The 17,124-nt window shown below is 48.2% G+C and overlaps 1 protein-coding gene across 1 annotated transcript in view; it reads right to left on the bottom strand.

Moving 5' to 3' along the window:
* Positions 1 to 17,124, bottom strand: part of GSDME (gasdermin E) — a 74,031-nt gene that overhangs the window by 22,990 nt on the left and 33,917 nt on the right. The window contains exons 4-6 of the mRNA XM_046021649.1: positions 7,942 to 8,113; positions 6,164 to 6,284; positions 1,190 to 1,351 (exon numbers count right to left, since the gene is read on the bottom strand). Coding sequence (XP_045877605.1) covers positions 1,190 to 1,351; positions 6,164 to 6,284; positions 7,942 to 8,113 — 455 coding nt within the window. The remainder of the gene's footprint in view (positions 1 to 1,189; positions 1,352 to 6,163; positions 6,285 to 7,941; positions 8,114 to 17,124) is intronic.

Here is a 17,124-nt window from a genome sequence, read left to right as displayed (position 1 = left end):
AGCCCCATGGACAGAATAGGTCCCATCATTCCCCGATATATTCAAAAACTTCCCTATGAACACAGCTGGGTCTTTGCCACCCCAGCCCGGAGATGAGAGCTTTCTGGGTTGGGCTGGGGTCTGAGAGCACAAAGGCCAGGCTGCCCCCATCCTACTCCTGCTTCACAGGCCCAGCCATCCCACTTCATCCCAGGCTGACTAGAATGGCCAGCTGACAGGGTGGATGGTGGGGAAGGAAATTATAAGAAAGCTGCAGCCCACGAACGGACTCGTCACTTCCCTGGAGCACAGTTCACGGCTGCGGGGCCACTCTGCTCTGTTCTAGCCTATGGCAGTGCTGAAGCAGCACCTGGGAGTCGGACCCAATCATCAGCCTCAAGGAAGCAGAGAAGGGGCCTGCAGCCCTGCATAAGATGGGGGGACGCTGCGCCTTCAGACGGCCTTCCTTGCCATGTCTTCCAACACTGGCACTTCTGCTACAGAAACAGAAGCATCTTCTGGTTTGGGACTCACCGAAGCCCCACAGGTAAGAATCTTCTTATGCTCCCAGCCAGACTATATTCTGAGCTGCTCCTGGCTCTTTTTGCCAAGCTCTTTCCTGACTATTTGTTTCACCTTTTCCCTGCCCATTTCCTCTTCTGCCATATCCTGCACTCCCCCCTTGCCCTTACCACCACAAGAAAAGGCAACTTTTTAAAACACAGCATATTAGAGGAATAAAAGCTGCCGCAGGTGAGTCGCAGGTACCCCACCCCCCCCCCCAGATGCCAGGGCACCGCAGGGCTTGGGCCATGTGCAGAAAGAGCCCCCAGGAGAGCATTTCCCAATGCCGACAACATTGCCTGTGCTGGCAGTGAAGGCTGGAAAATAACGAAAGAGGTGCAAATGTGGGGTTCTCTCTGTTGCTGACTACTATTTTTAATAGCAAGGCTACTTTGGTTAAAATGAATGAAAATGCCCTCTCAGTCCTCAGTCTTCTACCCCTTCCTCAAAACACAGCACCTAAGACCTGAGGATGCCTACGGTCCCCCTGAGGTGCATCCTGCTTGAGCAGTCTGGGTCTGACCTGGAGGCACTGTCCTCTCTGTTCTCCAGTAAGTCTCTAAGGAGTCCTTGCTCTTGAAGGCCCTGTCACTGCTTGCAGTACAAGTAGCCATCAGCTCAGCACACCCCACTCTGCTGGCAATACCTTGTTTTAAAACACTCAATGGCCGATCCAGGGCAGATGGTCCTTGTGCAGCATCTGGCATGTCCCCAAATGCAAACTCTTGAAAGGGCAGAGGGTCCATGAAGACCGAGCCACTTCTCTCAATCTCAAAGCCACCGTGTTTCCCTTGTATGAGGCAGAATTCTGTAATGTGAGAGAAAAGGACAAGCAGGCACAGGGTTAGCTGGGCCTTGTTGGCACACCTCAGGCCCAGCTTTACCTAAGGGGAAGTGGGGGCGGGGGAACATATGCACTCTGACCCCAAAACCCACTTCCTACATGTTGTGCTATTAGATGAAATCTCAGCCCCTTCCCACAGTTACAGGAGAAATCATTGTTCTCAAAGCTGTCTAGCGTGTCCTCTCTGAGGAGGTAGGAAGCAATCTTTTAGACATCAGAAGTACTTTCTTAGCCTGACTTGAACAAACTGTTAAATAAAAATTCAACTAAGTAAATTTTAAAGGGACACCATTTGGGGCCTGCGGTTTTCTTTTTAACAAAAGATCTTACACAACTCACCATATATGTAACAAAAAAATTAAATCCGATTAATAAATTTGACTTGACTCAACTGGTAATAAAGTATTGTTGTTAATGTAAGTATATAAGTGGTATGTGGTTGTATTTTTCAAGTTAACTTTTCCTCATTAGTATGTAATACACAATAAAAAATGAATTTTTGACTTCCGCAATTGTATGAATGTTACAAACATGTTGAGTTAAAAAAAAGACACAAATGAATACATTCTCCATGAATCTATATGAAGGCAAAACTAGTCTTAAAACAGCCTTACCTTTGGATATACTGAAATATTTGAAGACAGAACAATATAATGCCTACGATTTGTTTTGAAATAATTGAGTGGGGTGGAGTGAGGTGGTAAAGTTACAGATGAGACATGAATCACCCTAGTTATTAAAGCTGGATGGCAAGTACAGGGGAGTTCATATTATTATCTCTGCTTTTGGAACATGTATGACATTTTCCACAATAAAAGCTTTTTTAAAATAAATATTTCCTTACATATTTACATATTTAAGAACTCAACTAATAGTTATTATGTAATAATTACATCTTTAATAAACCAAAACAGTAAGTGAACTTATGAATTGGGGCTCTTTTTATGCTTTTAATTAATAACTTGTGTACTTAAGCACAGGCTACGGAATAAAAATGTGGAAGGCATAAGGATTAGCACATATTTTTATTTGCTTGTGGCCACAAATGACGTAAAAGATCAAACAGCTGTCTAAAGATGGAGACAATCATTCACTCATCATGACCCACACTCACCGGGCATCCAGAGCAGCCTGGCTCACTTGGCCCTTCGCACCAGGCTCTGAGAACTATGAATGTGAACCAGCCCTCAGGTAATAAAGTAGTTCCCCCAGAACAGTCACTGTGACTGTTAACATCGTCTCAAATGCTGCCAAGAGCCGGCCAGGGTCACCAACGGCTATTTCCAGAATCTCTGATTCTGCACCAGCACCAGCACCACTCTTGCCCATACACAAGCATGGGCCCCTGGAGATACTACCAATTCCCTCATTCTTTTTTTGATTTTTGTTCTTTTAAAGATTTATTTATTTATTTATTTGACCGAGATCACAAGTAGTCAGAGAGGCAGGCCGAGAGAGAGGAGGAAGCAGGCTCCCTGTGGAGCAGAGAGCCTGATGTGGGGCTCGATCCCAGGACCCTGGGATCATGACCTGAGCCGAAGGCAGAGGCTTTAACCCACTGAGCCACCCAGGCGCCCCCCAATTCCCTCACTCTTTTCAGTGTCAGGCACTGTGCTGGGAGCCAGTGCTACGAAGGGATACAGTCCAGGCCTCGACAAACTTTTGTGGGGACGCAAAAGTGGGATTCCAGAGTGTGGGAGACAGTGAGGCTAGGTCTCTGGTCTGAATAAAGAAGATAAACAAGATAAACCTGTTACAGAGGTAACAGGTGGTGCGGAAGGAGGTAGACAGGTCCCTGAAGCCAGAGAGAGAACTAGAAAAGGTTTCTTGGAGGAAGCAGTGTCTAAGGAACTCCCTAACATTAGGCATTAGGCAAAGAGGCGGCATGCAAGCAGTCATGGAACTCCAGGAAAAGAGCGAGAGGAGTGTCCCCAGACGGGGTTAACTGGCCAGACGACACCAGCAGAGCAGGTTAGGAGGAGGGCCGGACAAATACCGGGGCTGGTCACAAGTCACCTGAAGTGCAGGCTTTCTCTTGTGACAAAGGGAGCCTCGGAGGGGTTTAAGCAGGTGTGTGAAATGACCACAAAGTTTTACTTTTAAAGATCACATTAGCTATACTGCTAGGATGGGACAGATGGGGAAAGCCTGAGAGAAGCAGGGGAGCCAAGTAAGAGTGTGCGGTAGGACCCAGTAGGGAGATGCTGTCAGGGCCTATGGACCACCGAGCAGTGCACAGACCCAGGCAGGGTGGGGAGCACAGGCTCCTGTCCACGGGGTATCCAGTCACAAGGACATGCTGAAAGGACACGGGCACGATGCCTGATTATACAAAGAACAAGGCTAAAGTTCAAGACCATGAAATGATGTTTCTGATTGGCTATATGAGGGAGCTGTTAGTGAAGGAAGGGTTCATGGCTGAGGGAATCTTGGTGAAGAAAGGCCGCACAGGTGCCTCTCCCAAGGGACACAGAGGAAGTCAGCCTCTGCTTAAAGTTTCAGAGGACAAACAGCAACCTTGTCGAGTGTATTCCCTCCCAGAAGGTGGGAGGAGACCTCAGACAGCCTCTTAAGGGCCCTTCTGGCCCTTGCAGGTCTATGTTTATGAAGGCATATCAGAATATTCTGTTGCAAGAGCAACTGAAACACAGATGGGAAAAAAGCAGAACTGCTTAAAAATCAGGAGGGAATCATATGCAGTGTCAGCCCGGCCACCAGGCTGCACAGGCGTAACAGTCAGCAGAGGGAAAGAGCAATGGAGCGGGGCTTCCAAGGCCAGGGCATGGGAAAGGAGCCAAAATAACCTCCAGAATTCCCATCCCCCACCACCACCCACCCCGCCCTGCCCCAGGCACCTCTTCTCCAGTTCTCCACAGCAAAAGGGGAGGTTATTGTTAAAGGCAGCAGAAGCCAGCCAAGATAAAAGGCTTGAAAAGATGCAAACAGGAGAGCTACAGCCAGACGAGGCTGTCTTCCCAAGGCTGTCTGAGGAGAGAGAGGCTCCCCATAGGAGCGACAGGTGCCTCAACAGGGCTGCAGCAGAGCCGGATGCTGCCACCTCCTCGGAGAAACAGGAGGGGTCCCATGCTGGGATCACAGCCTGGAGTGGCAGCCCCAGCCTGATTCCCAGCTGCCAAAGGTCCTCAGAAGCACTCATGGGCAGCCCCAGGTGCAAGCCAAGCTTTCAAGAGGCTTGTAACAGCGCCAGCCCATCTGGACAGGTAACCAGGCCTGGATTGCATCTTAGTCTGGAGCCATGTGCATGCATGTGGTAACGGGCTGATAACAGAAGCAGGGACAAAAGAATCCTCTTACTAATGCAGTTTGTTCAGTAGACAGAAGTCTTCCAAAGAGACAGAAAAAGTAATAAAAACGCCAACGAAACAGATTTGGAACAATGGCCTGATTCTTGGTCTTCCTGGCATTTCACGTGTCCTGACCAACCTCTCCAGACCAGCTCCTTCAAACTGACACCCTCACTCTTTGTCTCCTCCCTGAAACGCAGGCTGCTCCACGTGTGAAAAGAGAGGAATCCCTGCCACTGCAGCCCACGCCTCACGTGTGGCTCCTGTGGCTCCCCGTGCACCCAGGAGCTCGTGACTGTCCCATAGGGACGGTCCACATTCTAAGTGCCTGCAGTTGTGGCTCCACGGCATGGTGACCTCGTGTGGGCCAAGTGCACACAAAAGGCTGACTCTTGGACAACTTCCTCCTCCCTAACCTTACGGAGAACAAAGTGGTAGGGGGGGGAGCAGGAGACCCCAGTAGATCTGTGCACGGTCTATTATGGCACCCCTTTTAAAACATTCTTATGGAAAAGGTGAAATGGCACAAGAATAGACCAGCTTCTATGATTATTCTTTACCTCTCTGGACCCCATGCACACACAGCCTACGCTCTACCCAAATTATCTCTGAAGCCAACCACAGACGTGTTACCATTTCATCCATGAAGACTTCAGGACAAATCTCTAAAAACGAAGACTCTTTTTTATAAACATAACCATGACACTATCATCCCTAAAAAAGTCAATCATTGTGTTACATTTATGCATTCACGGCCCCCTGAAGGGGTCAGTTTTCTTGGGCTCCACACAACCTCTTCCCAGGACCAGCATGAGGGAAGGGCCACCCCGAGTCCAAGATCAGCAGACACGAGCGCGAAGCTAAAGCCCTTGTTTTCTTCAAATGATGCAACGACCAGGATCTCCTGGCTTTGAACACTGGTGATCAGCAGAGCAAGGTCAAGTGCCACATTTTTTGTTTCATATTGGGGGTGAAGGAAGGTGAGATGCTGCTGCTGCTGATGGTACAATTAAGAGGTGAGACAGAGTGCTTACTAAACATCCACCACACCAGGCACTTCATGGGCTCCTCCCACGAAATCCTGACCTCAGCCCTGCCAGGAAATGCCTCTCTACTTCCAGAGATGGGGAGTGAAGGCTCAGCGACATCCACAACTTGCCTGAGGCCTCACTAACAAGGCACCATGGCCCCCAGGGCTGATACCCAGTCTGATGGCAGAGGCCACGCTGCTGACCCTGTGCCCCAGGGCCAATACCCAGTCTGATGGCAGAGGTCACGCTGCTGACCCTGTGCCCCAGGGCCAATACCCAGTCTGATGGCAGAGGTCACGCTGCTGACCCTGTGCCGTGCGGGTAAAAGCTCGCCCACACCAACATCCTCCCAAAGCAGCCCACCTGCCTCACTTGTCCCAGGACACCCCCACACTTCCCATCTCTTTCCTCTCATGCCCAGAGTCGGAAGCGGCACTCACCGAACTGGCCATCTGGTTTCACGTACAGCTCGATGACGCCATAGGCGATGGTGGTGGGAGCTGGGATCTCCAGCACCACGTTGGTGTCCTTGGTGATGTTCCCGTCCTCCTTTGCGGACACCTGTGAGTGAGAGCACACGCTGCCACCTGTGTGCTTAGACCCCCCGCCCCAGGTTTCTCTCACGCCACCCCCCACCCCCGGCTGTGGCCTTGAGCATGAGAGGCATTCAGCAAAAACAGAAGCCGGCCAGCAGAGGTAAGGATTTTATTCCTGTGGGCTTCATGATGTAGGGCACATACAGGGCACATAGTGGGAAGTAAACGAGCAAACTTTTGTGGGGACGCAAAAGTGGGATTCCAGAGTGTGGGAGACAGTGAGGCTAGGTCTCTGGTCTGAATAAAGAAGATAAACAAGATAACTCTTCAGTTGCCTCACAGAGGATTAGCATAACCACTTTAACACCCCGGCAATGATGAAAATCCAATGTCAAAGCCTGACTGGAAGAACCTAGCTAAGAGCAAGAAGCCCCCAAAAGGGCATCATTCCAGACTCGGTGGATAGCACACTGTGCTGTTCAACAAACCCAGAGTGGGGGCAGGAGGGAGGAGAGGAAAGGGTGAGAGGGGGATGGCCAGGAAATGCCAAGCAGTCAGGCACCACAGCTCTCTCCTCCCAACACTGTTACAAATATGACCCCTTCCCACGATGGCCTAGGGAGATCGTTGCCTCAACACTGGAGATCAGAGAATCCATTTAGCAACTTGATTCTGGTTGGTGTGAGGACAGGCAGCCTCCTGATTGCCAGCAGGTGCCAGGCCTGTGGTGGGGGGCCACCATGGGCAGAAACCCTGGCAGGGCCGGCCAAAATTCCCTCCTGTCGGGAATCTCCCTCATCACTGCCCCACAGAGAGTCCAGCTCTCTGTCAATTATACCAGACCTCTGCCTCCGTTTCCTTCCAGAGGACCTTCCGGGTCCTCTAGCAAAAGCCAAGTTACCCCAGGAAGCAAATCTCTAAGAATAGGACATCAGGCATGTGGCAAGCTGTGGAGGAAACAGTTTGGGACTGGTAGCCTCTTGTTCCACAGAAGTTCAGTACTGGCTCAGGGGTCAGCCTGATAGGACTGTCTCTATTTTAATCCAGAAGCTTCTGTTTATGTGTATAGAGACACATATACTGCTCTTCACCTTTCCTCACTCAGTCCATAAAGGATTTAAGGCAGTTGATCCCAAAGTAATCATTCTGAGACCCTGACTCTGAAGGGCTCTGGCAGTTACCTGTGCATTGACAGTATTCCTTTGACCCATTTTCTTTTGAGAAGGCACCCGACCAAGCCTGCATGGCCATTCTGAGGGCCCTAGAGCCCTGGCCTTGGGTCTGCTTCAGGAATGGCTACAACCAGGGACAGTCCAGCAAAAGCCAACCCAGAGCACACTTTCCGCTGGGGTGGCAGCAAGCCGGACAAAACCCGCACCACAAGGAGAACACCCACCTGTGAGGGGATCTACCCCCAGGGAAGGCAGCGCACGCGGTTTTCCGCAATTCTGAATCTCGAACTAGCAGTGACTGAAGCCAGACAACCCTGAATGTTTCAGTTACATGAGCCCTCAATTATTTCTCGTTTAAGCCAGTTTGAGTTGGATTTCTGTTAGCTCCCTGCAGAAGAGTCCTGGCAAATGAAGACACCACCTGAAGGGCCCCTGCCCCCCGCCACAAGGACTCGGCCCCGAGAGGCTGCTGAGCCCACGGAGCCCATGCCTGCACCCCGGCACACACACCTGCACTGTCTTGGTCTGGATCCCCACCATGCCGCCACACCTCTCCTCTATCTGAATGTGCTCCGATATCACACACGGCTGCGTCGTCACGATCCTCTGGGTCAGGACGCACAGGACCTCACTCTTCCTCTCCAGCACCTGCTGCAGCACCGGATTTCTCAGATTTATGGCTCTGAAAGAGAAAACTGGTCGTGAGCTGCCTAGTGCCTCAGGGGACATCGAGGCAGCACAGCTTTTCTCCTGTCCTGCAGCTGAGGAAACAGGTAGCCGCCAGCATCATTGATTTCCTGGCAATGACAGAGGCGGCCGTTCATCCAGGAAGACACAAGTCACACTTCCCAAGGCCACCCAGCACTTCCAGGCATCCAGACAAAGGCTGCTGGGAGGGAAGGGCACCCCCTGTCTCGCTGCACCCCAGTGAGGGGGAAGGGGCTCGGGGGGTGGGGACAGCTGCAGTCCCTGGGCCCAGCATCCGGGAGTCGGCTTTGTCATCCCATCACGGGAATATGGGATGACTACGAGGGACATTGACCAGCGGCTTCTCAAAGAGGAGAGAGGCACAGGCTTAATGTACAAGTAGCAAGGAAGAACCCAGAGCAGAATTAGAAACCAACTTCACCTCTGTCTGGGAAGGACGCATGAGCTCTTAGAAGGAGTTTAATATCATTTTAGACGCAGACACCAAAGCCAGATAGACATGGCCTGCCCAGGGTCCCCCAGCAGAGACTTGGGGCTCCTGGGTGGCTACTGTGGAGAATTTCGAAGGTGAGCTAAATTTCCATCTACAGGAAATGATTTCATGTTTAGAAGTAAACAAAGAACCCCTGTGGACTCTCTGCTGCTCTCTGTCTACAGAGCGGACAGTGGGAGAACCTAATTAGAACTGGTGTTGGCACAAGAACAATTACAGTGTTCCTCTTGAGTTTTGTGTGTTTTAAGTATTTATTTGAGAGAGAGAGAGAGCGCGCGACTGGGGAAGGAGCAGAGGGAGAGGGACAAGCTGACTCCACGCTGGGTGCATAGTCCCAGGTGGGACTTGAACTCATGACCCGGAGATCATGACATGAGCCGAAATCAAGGGTCGGGGGCTCAATGGACTGAGCCACCCAGACACTACCCCCTTGAGTTTTTTCAATAGACCAAGGCTAGTTACCTTAAACTCGGCAGCACCTCTAACCACGCACACAGTGGAGAGTCACCCCCAACCCGGGACAAACACAGACTTGCCAGGGATCAGAAAGCATCCCCAGAACAGGAGTGAGTAGTTGTAAGGTCCTGTCTCTGTGTGTGAAAAGCTGCCCCAGGTGGAAACTCTATCAACAGATCGGCCGACAAAATGTGATAGGTATGCACGATGGGACTTTATTCAACCGTAAGGAATAATGTTCCCACGTATGCTACTGCATGAACCGACCCTAAAGACGGTATGCTAAGTCCAAGAAGCCAGGCAAAAAGGACAAATACTGGATGATTCTACTTTTATGAAATATTTAGACGAGGCAAATCCAAAATGACAAAGCAGATTCAAGGATGGGCTTGGGGTGGGAGGAGGAATGAGGAGTTCTTGCTCGATGGCTACACAGTTTCTGTTTGGGGGTGACAAAAAAAGTTCTAGAAACAGATGGTGGTGACGGCTGCAAGGAAGTGTGAATGTACTTACTGCCACTGAACTGTACGCTTGAAAGTGGCTAAAATGACATTTTATGTTGCATGTTTTTATTATAGGTTTAAAAATAAGACACATGAGGGGCGCCTGGGTGGCTCAGTGGGTTAAAGCCTCTGCCTTCGGCTCAGGTCATGGTCCCAGGGTCCTGGGATCGAGCCCCGCATCGGGCTCTCTGCTCCGCGGCGAGCCTGCTTCCCCCTCTCTCTCTGCCTGCCTCTCTGCCTACTTGTGATCTCTGTCAAATAAATAAAATCTTTAAAAAAAAACAAACAGACACATGAAAAACTACTCCATCTCAGTAGTGTTCTAATGTTTCACACCTATTAAATAAGTAGTATGGGGCACCCGGCTGGCTCTGTCAAAGGAGCATGAGACTCCTGACCATGGGATCATGAGTTTGAGCCCCACTTGGGTATAGATTACTAAATAAATAAATCAGTCATGGGTTTAAAAAAAATAGGTAATAAAAATAAATTGACAACAATAATTAAAAGGCTGTCTAGGGGTCCATTTCCAGGAAGGTATAGGGAGCAGAGGCTTGGAGCTTCCCCAGTGGAGTTCGAATTCCAGGTCTGCCCTCCGGCCAGGTGAATCACTCTACCTCTGCACCTTGCTTTTCTGGTGGATAAACAGCCGATAACTATGCTCCCCTCGCGGGGCTGTTGTAGGGTCTAGATGAAATGACACGCAGTGAGCACCGAGTTAAATGTCGCACAAACTCCAGCTGGGTCCACCTACCTTCTGCTGTTCTTTGCTGAGGTCCCCCAAATAAACCCCACTGTGTGCACCTGATGGGAACTGTGAAACATTTAATTGGGTCGGAGGTAATTTTTCACTCACTTGCTTGGAAACCTTCAATGAGGACATCACGTCCCATGACCTGGCTCCTGCCTCTCATCAACTCCACCTTCCGGCTTTCTCTCTGTGCCTTAAAACTGACAGCCACGGGCCTGCCCATGATGTCTGTCATGCCTTGATGCCATGTCCCCAGTTCCCACATCTCCGGACACTAGTCCACTCCTCTGGGTGGCAGGCATTCCCTGCTCACCCTGTGGAGAGTGACCACTCAGTCACACTGTCCCATCCTAAGACCACTTATCTGGAGAGCACTGGCACCCAATACTTTCCTAGCGCATTTGTTTATTTGTATCTTGTCCATCTCCTCCTTCTAGGCTATACACGACATGGAAGGAGGGACTGTGCACCTCTTGACTACAGTGTATCTCAGGACAGAGCCTCATACCTAGCAAGGGCCAAAGGCACAATGTATAATTTTGGAGTAAATGGATGGATAAAACTTGTGGGTTTTTTCCCTCTTTGTCTCTTTGCCTTAACGAATGTACACATCTCTGTGTGAGAGAGAGGACCCACGGGGGACGGAGGACATGGAGGATTTGCCGTGTAGTGGAAAGAATGATATGCAGATGGTCATCTTCCTAAGAGACCGTGTTTGGGCCCTGGAGGCGCGGACTCTGAAGGAACCCGTGTATCCACGTGGCAGAACGCACATGTGAACCGGCCCTTCTGATGCTCTCCTACTGAAGGCAATTCTGGCTTCCAGTCGATTTTTGAAAATCGGCCGTTTCAATTACAGTTCAGGTGCTGACGGCAGCGCACATGAACACACATATCAGAAACAGCAGCTCCCGGTGCACAGAGCCCCGAGCTCCCGGCAGAGGGATGACTGAAGGCCTCGCTGCGGCGTCTGGGGGGAGGCTGGCCCACCGGGAGTCATCGCATGGCTCAGCGCCTTCCACAGGCGCACCAAATCCTTGATGCCATCTCAGCCGGTGCTCAATTATCCGCAAAGAAAACATGTGGCCTAGGCCACCCAAAACTCCATTGCTTAAAACACCGACCTCCCTCCAGGGGCGCTATGCCCCACACCAGAAGGAGGAGGGTAAAAGGGCAACGGCAGGAACCTCACTTTCTTCTGCATCTGCTGGCAGGCCAGTCCTGAGACAGGCACCTGTGAGGCCCAGTGGTCCCGCCACATGCCGGCAGCAGAAGCTTGGTAGGCCACCGTCCCTCTCCAAGGCTAAGACTCTGGCGACCAGGACGGAGACCGTAACACAGCGTAAGACCCGTGCAGGCCGACTCCGAAATTCTCCACCAGGCTACAGAAGCAGGGCTGTGAGGGCAGCCGCTGCCCCCTCTCCTCTCAGCAGGCTGGGATTCTGTTTCCCAGAACCGCACTACTACCTTTGGAAACCTAGTCCTCTTCGGCTAGGAGAGACCTGGGTGGACAGAGGGGAAGCTAATTATGGGGAGAAAGGGATTGTTCATTTGACTCACTGTGAAGCCACCTCAGAGGGATATTTCCCCCCTGTCTTCTAGCGAACACCACCAGGCCCCAAGCAGTGCCAAGATGCAGAGCAGCCCCTGGGAGCCAGAACCTGGCCATGGCCCTCCTCAGAGCAGGAGTCTCTGTCCAGTGGGAACACTCGGGGGCCAGCACGTGAGGAAACTGCCATATTTCAGTGTCATTGTTTTCATTTATAATCCTGCATGTTTCACGCATGCATTTAAAGAAGTCTATGGGTTCCTTCAGACTGCTACAGGGGCTCAAGGAAAAAAAAGTTTAAAACCCTAGATTAGGGGTTTCATAAATGAGGAACAGGAAGCCCAGAAAGGATGAAGACAGTAACCTTTCTTAAAGCCCCACCCAGCCAAGGCAGACCCACTGTTGCTGTCTCCGTCCTCTGGGGGAGGGCACTGTCTGTCTGGAAGTAACCAGGAATGTGACCTTCGTCTCTAGTGAAATCTTGTATTATTATGTCCATTCCCGCATGTAAATATCTCGCCTGTGTGGCGAGACCCAGGACTGGGGCTGGAAGCAGGGATTGTACTCAAGCCCTCCGGGAATCTTTCTCAGAATCTCTCTCTCAGCCTGCCCATCCTCCCTGATCCCATCACCTGATGGCTGCTGTCATGTGCCCTTAGAAGATCTTGCTTGGGTTGTCCCGAGGAGCTCCACCTTCTGGGGCCTGTTAAGAGCCACTGAACAACATGAAGAGAATGTCTTCAGAAAGAGACAGAAGACATTACTCAAAGTAGTTACCCCTCGAGCAGAACTAGATGGCTGGAAGATAGGGGAGGAGATGCTTAACTTTTTCTCTTTTGATTTGCTGACATTTAAACCATGGGAACATATCAATTATTCACAAAAAAATTTATTATTATGTGCACCTGGGTGGCTCAGTCAGTTAACTGTCTACCTTCAGCTCAGGGCATGATCCCAGGGTCCTGGATCAAGCCCCACATTGGGACTCTCTGCTGAGTGGGGAGTCTGCTTCTCCTTCTCCCTCTGCCCTTTCCCACACCCCATACTCTCTTTCACAAATAAATAAAATCTTTTAATAAAATTTATTATTTAGAAAAGATCTCTGGACAAACCGTAAGCTCCTGGAGGATGGAGTACCCTGCTCCTTTTATTGGTCTCTATGCTTGTACTTTTCACCTATGCAATGGATAAATGAATCACTTATCCCATAAATTCTAAAAGACATGGTTGGAATAAATCTCCCTCCCCTACCAAGACTAAATCATGAAATAGAAAATCTGATCACACCTATTACTAGTAAGGAGATCGAGTTAGTGATTAAAAACCTCCAAAAATGAAAGCTTAGGACCAGACAGCTTCCATGGTGAACTCCACCAAATATCCAAAAAGCAATTAATTAATTCTTCTCAAAAATGCTTCCAAAAATAGAAGAGGAGATGATGCTTCCAAACTCCTTTTATGAGACCAGCATTACCCTGATACAAAAACCAGATAAGGAGACCACAAAAAAAGTGAGTTACAGGGGCTCCTGGGTGGCTCAGTGGGTTAAAGCCTCTGCCTTCGGCTCAGCTCATGATCTCAGGGTCCTGGGATGGAGCCCCGCATCGGGCTCTCTGCTCAGCAGGAGCCTGCTTCCCTTCCTCTCTCTGCCTGCCTCTCTGCCTACTTGTGATCTCTCTCTCTGTCAAATAAATAAATAAAATCTTAAAAAAAAAAAAAAAGTGAGTTACAGGCAATTATCCCTGATGAACACAGACAGAAAATCCTCAACAAAATATTAGCAAGCCAAAAGCAACAACGTATCAAAAGTAGAACACACCATGACTAAGTGGGATTTACTCCAGGGATTCAAGGCTGGTTCAATGTCTGCAAATCAATCAGTGGGTTCTATGATAGTAATAAAAAATAAAATAAAATCATATGATCATCTCAATAGATGGAGAAAATTCAACATCCATTTATGATAAAAACTCTCAACAAAATAGGTATAGAGGGAAAACATCTCAATATAATAAGGCCATGCATGACAAGCCCACAGCTAACATATTCAACAATGAAAATGTGAAATGTTTTTCTCTAAGATCAAAGACAAGACAAAGATGCCCACTCTCACCACTGTTACTCAACATAATACTGGAAGTCCTAGCTGGAGCAATTCGACAAGAAAAGAAAAAAAGGAAATAAGCCACCTGGGTGGCTCAGTCGGTTAAGCATCTGCCTTCAGGTCTAGTCATTGTCCCAGGGTCCTGGGATCCCGTCCCACTTCAGGCTCCCTGCTCAACCAGGAGCCTGTTTCTCTCTCTCCTCCCCACTTGTGCTCTCTGTCGCAATCTCTGTTGTTACCTCTGTCTGTCTCCCTCAAATAAATAAAATCTCTTAAAGATTTTAAAAAAGAAAGAAAAGGAAATAAAACACATCCAAGGGCACCTGGGTGGCTCAGTTGGTTAAGCAACTGCCTTCGGCTCAGGTCATGATCCCCGAGTCCTGGGATCGAGTCCCACATGGGGCTCCCAGCTCCATGGAGAGCCTGCTTCTCCTCTGAACTTCTCCCCTCTCATGCTCTCTCACTGCCTCTCTCTCAAATACATAAACAAAATCTTTAAATAAAATAAAATAAAACACATCCAAATCAGAAAAGAAAAACTGACACAATTTGTATATGACGTATTACATATATGAAACCCTAAACATGCCACAAAAAAACTGTTAGAATCGGGGCGCCTGGGTGGCTCAGTGGGTTAAGCCTCTGCCTTCGGCTCGGGTCATGATCTCAGGGTCCTGGGATCGAGTCCCACACTGGGCTCTCTGCTCTGCGGGGAGCCTGCTTCATCCTCTCTCTCTTTCTCTCTCTGCCTGCCTCTCTGCGTACTTGTGATCTCTGTCTGTCAAATAAATAAATAAATATTTTAAAAAAACTGTTAGAATAAACAAATCAGTAAAGTTGCAGGATAACAAAAGCAATATATAAAAAAAATCTTTTGCATTTCTTTATATTAGTAACAAATAATCAAAAGAGAAATTAAGAAAACAATACCATTTGTAATTATGCAAAAAGGATAAAATACCTAGGAATAAATTTAATAAGGAGATGAAAGACCTGCACACTGATGAAAGAGAATGAAAGCACAAATAAATGGAAAGATAGTCTGCTCGTGGATTGGAATAACTAGTATTGTTGAAATGTCCATAGGAGGAGCACCTGGATGGCTCAGTCATTGGGCATCTGCCTTCAGCTCACATCATGGTCCGAGGGTCCTGGGATTCAGCCCCGCATCGGGCTCCCTGCTCGACAGGAGGCCTGCTTCTCCCTCTCCCACTCCCCCTGCTTGTGTTCTCTCTCTCATTTCTCTCTCTCTCTCTCTCTGTCAAATAAATAAATAAAATCTTTAAAAAATAAATTAAATTAAATGTCCATACAACCCAAAACAATCTATAGATTCAATGTAATCCTATCAAAAGCCCAATGGCATTTTTCACAGAGCTAGAACAATCCTAAAATTTGTATGGAACCACAAAAGACCCTGAATAATCAAAGCAATCTTGAGAAAGAAGAACAAAGCTAGAATCATCACACTCTCTTATTTCAAACTGTATTACAAAACTATGAATCAAAACAGTATGGTATTGGCATAAGAACATACCCATAGATCATTGAAACAGAATAGAGAGCCCAGAAATAAACCCATGCACATATGGTGAGCCAGTTTATGGCAAAGGAGCCAAGAACATGCAATGGAGAAAGTACTGTCTCACTAATTAGCACTGGGAAAACTGAACGAACACATGCAAAAGAACAAAACTGAACCACTGTCTTACACCATCCACAAAAATTAACTCAAAGTGGATTAAAGACTTGAATATTACACCTGAAACTATAAAACTCCTAGAAGAAACCATAAGTGATAAGTTCCTTAACACTGGTCTTGGCAATGATTTTTTGAATCTGACCCCAAAAGCAAAAATAAAAGCAACAAAAGTAAAAACAAACATATCAAACAAAAACACTTCTGCACAACAAAGGAAACAATCAACAAAACAAAAAGGCAACCTACTGAATTGGAGAAGACATTTACAAACCGTAGATCTGATAAAGAGTTAATATCCAAAATATACAAGCAACTCGTAAAACTCAACAGCAGAAAAACAATACAATTAAAAATGGGCAGAGGGGGGCACCTGGGTGGCTCAGTGGGTTAAAGCCTCTGCCTTCGGCTCAGGTCATGATCTCAGGGTCCTGGGATGGAGCCCCGCATCGCATCGGGCTCTCTGCTCAGCAGGGGGCCTGCTTCCCCCTCTCTCTGCCTACTTGTGATCTCTGTCTGTCAAATAAATAAATAAAACCTTAAAAAACATGGGCAGAGGAGCTGAATGGACATTTTTCGAAAGATATACTGATGGCCAATGGGTATAAGCAAAGGTGCTCCACGTCACCCATCAGCAGGGAAATGCAAACCAAAACCAGTGAGATACCACCTGACACCTGTCAGAATGGCTACTTTCAAAAAGACGAGTAGTAACAAGTGTTGGTGAGGATGTGAAGAGAACCTTCATGGACTGTTGCTGGAAATGTAAATTGGGGCAGCCACTATGAAAAAAATCACAGGGTGATATCTCAAAAATTTAAAAATAGAACCACCACAATCCAGCAATTCTGAGTATTTATCTAAAGAAAACAAAACCACTTACTTGACAAGCTGTACCCACCCCCACATTCAATATAGCATCACTTATAACAGCCAAGATTTAGAAACAACCTAAGTGTTCACCAGTGAACGAGAGGAGCCAGTGCGGTACATACATACAATGCCACTTCATTCAGCCATAAAAAAAAGAGCTGAATCTTGCCATTAGTGACAACACGGATGGACCTTAACGATCTCCTGTGCTAAGTGAAGTAAGTCAGACTTAGAAAGATACACGCAGCATGATGTCATATATGGAATTCAGAAAAACAAAAAATGGAACTCATAGATACAGAGACCAGACTGGTGGTTGCCAAAGGTGAGGGCTGGGGGTTTGGGGGGGTGGATAAAATGGGTGAAGTGGGTCAATAATACTTACACTACATCACAGCGCCTACGTCATTTACCTCCCCTCCCCTCCCCTCGTCATAACAGGCATTTTCCAATCTCACATCATCGTCATCATCAGAAGGGGGAATATGGCACATAAGATATTTGAGAGAGAGACACAACATTCACGTAACTTTTATTACAGGACATGGTTAGAATTG

The sequence above is a fragment of the Meles meles genome, chromosome 10, assembly GCF_922984935.1.
Source record: "Meles meles chromosome 10, mMelMel3.1 paternal haplotype, whole genome shotgun sequence".
Lineage (NCBI taxonomy): Eukaryota > Metazoa > Chordata > Mammalia > Carnivora > Mustelidae > Meles > Meles meles.
This window is presented reverse-complemented; position numbering and strand designations above follow the sequence as displayed.